This window comes from Triticum aestivum, chromosome 4A, assembly GCF_018294505.1.
Source record: "Triticum aestivum cultivar Chinese Spring chromosome 4A, IWGSC CS RefSeq v2.1, whole genome shotgun sequence".
Classification (NCBI taxonomy): domain Eukaryota; kingdom Viridiplantae; phylum Streptophyta; class Magnoliopsida; order Poales; family Poaceae; genus Triticum; species Triticum aestivum.
In genome coordinates this window covers 146,291,680-146,293,171 of record NC_057803.1, presented here as the reverse complement: position 1 = coordinate 146,293,171, position 1,492 = coordinate 146,291,680, and the positions used below count along the sequence as shown (strand labels likewise).

At 39.7% G+C, this 1,492-nt stretch overlaps 1 protein-coding gene across 2 annotated transcripts in view; it reads right to left on the bottom strand.

Annotated features, from left to right (window-relative positions):
• LOC123085650 (protein SHORT ROOT IN SALT MEDIUM 1) overlaps positions 1-1,492 on the bottom strand; it is a 14,069-nt gene that overhangs the window by 10,882 nt on the left and 1,695 nt on the right. For both annotated transcript variants that reach the window (XM_044507319.1, XM_044507320.1), the window contains exon 4: positions 111-407. In XM_044507319.1, coding sequence (XP_044363254.1) covers positions 111-407 — 297 coding nt within the window. The remainder of the gene's footprint in view (positions 1-110; positions 408-1,492) is intronic.

Sequence of the window (1,492 nt, the reverse complement as noted above, 5' to 3'; positions counted from 1 at the left end):
GAATCTGAGATTACGTAAAAGCCAGCGAGTTATAATTATACATTGTCAAAATCTAAGAGGTGCTGAACAAAAGAAAAACAAATGGGCAGTACAGAAAGAGAAAGAGATACCTGATGGCTTCCAGGAATATGATCGGGGTATCTTCTATCCAAATCATTGAAGCCATCTCTCCTGCCAAAATTAGCTGACTGTTCACCGTACATCCTTCTCTCCAATTCATAATGCGTACTGTACTGCTCTAGCTTTGGGACATATGCACGAGAAGCTAGATAGTCATCATTTGGCCTTCCCAGGCTGGACCCTACAGCTCCAGATGAGAACTTCGATGACTCAGAGAGTGATGTTTGATGAGCTTGCAGGTTGGGAAGACCAGAAGAACTTGGACCTTTGCTAGCAAGTCCACCAACCTGTTAAATATATTAGGCGGAATTTTCAATTGGCATATTCTGTAACAAGATCATGTAACAATAGTAGTTTCCCCCTTGTTCAATTCTAGTTTGGGGGCAAATAAAACTTCACCTATATTTTGAAAAGCTTGATAAAAGCATCAATTATGCGATGGAAAAGGACAAAATTCTTCAAACATCTTTGTGATGCAAAACATGTAATTAATTGAGATGATGCTCAACTCCAAAAATGGCAAAATAAATTCTGGTCATCCTTTACTATACGTGAACTGACCAGATATATGTGGTTAACACTGAACTGAAGTGGGAACGGGAGAGGAGAGAGATCTTAAAGAGGGCAGACTTCTGATTCTCTATAGTCTTCGTATAGATACATATTGATTGCTGTGGTTGATAGAGAAAGAGGTTGCACATGGAGAAAAACGCCGTCGTTTCAGATATCACATAATCATAAGAAGCTATGGTAAAGCAGTTGTGGGGCATAAATTCTATTTGTACCTACGCAAAATAATGGCAACATTTGTATCATTCTACCCAAACTAACCCAAGTAAGCTGTAAGATCAAGATCTTGGATTTCACCCAGCTTCAGAACCGGAATTGTTGGGAAGCTCAGTGATCCATAGGGGACCCATGTTACCAGTTTGGGATAGCTTAAGACCCTTAACTCCTTCAGCTAAAGCTTGTGCTCTCCCAAAAGGCATGAAAATGTAGCTGTAAAATGATGCAAGTTCATTGCTAGAACGTTAGGAAAGGTGGCAAGGGACCCAAGTTACCAGTTTGGGATAGCTTAAGGCCCTTAACTCCTTCAGCTAAAGCTTGTGCTCTCCCAAAAGGCATGAAAATGTAGCTGTAAAATGATGCAAGTTCATTGCTAGAACGTTAGGAAAGGTGGCAAGGGGATACTGTGCAAGAGCTGTTGCTTTGCAACTTTATATAAAACTCTACACCTTCCATTAAATAAAATAAAAGGTGATGACGGAATTTATCTTTCAGGCCGAGGAAGATCGATAGTTCATGTAGGCAGATTTTAGGAGCCAATTTTTTTCAAAGTTTGACTCTATCCTTGTTCAAAAGGAAAGTTTTT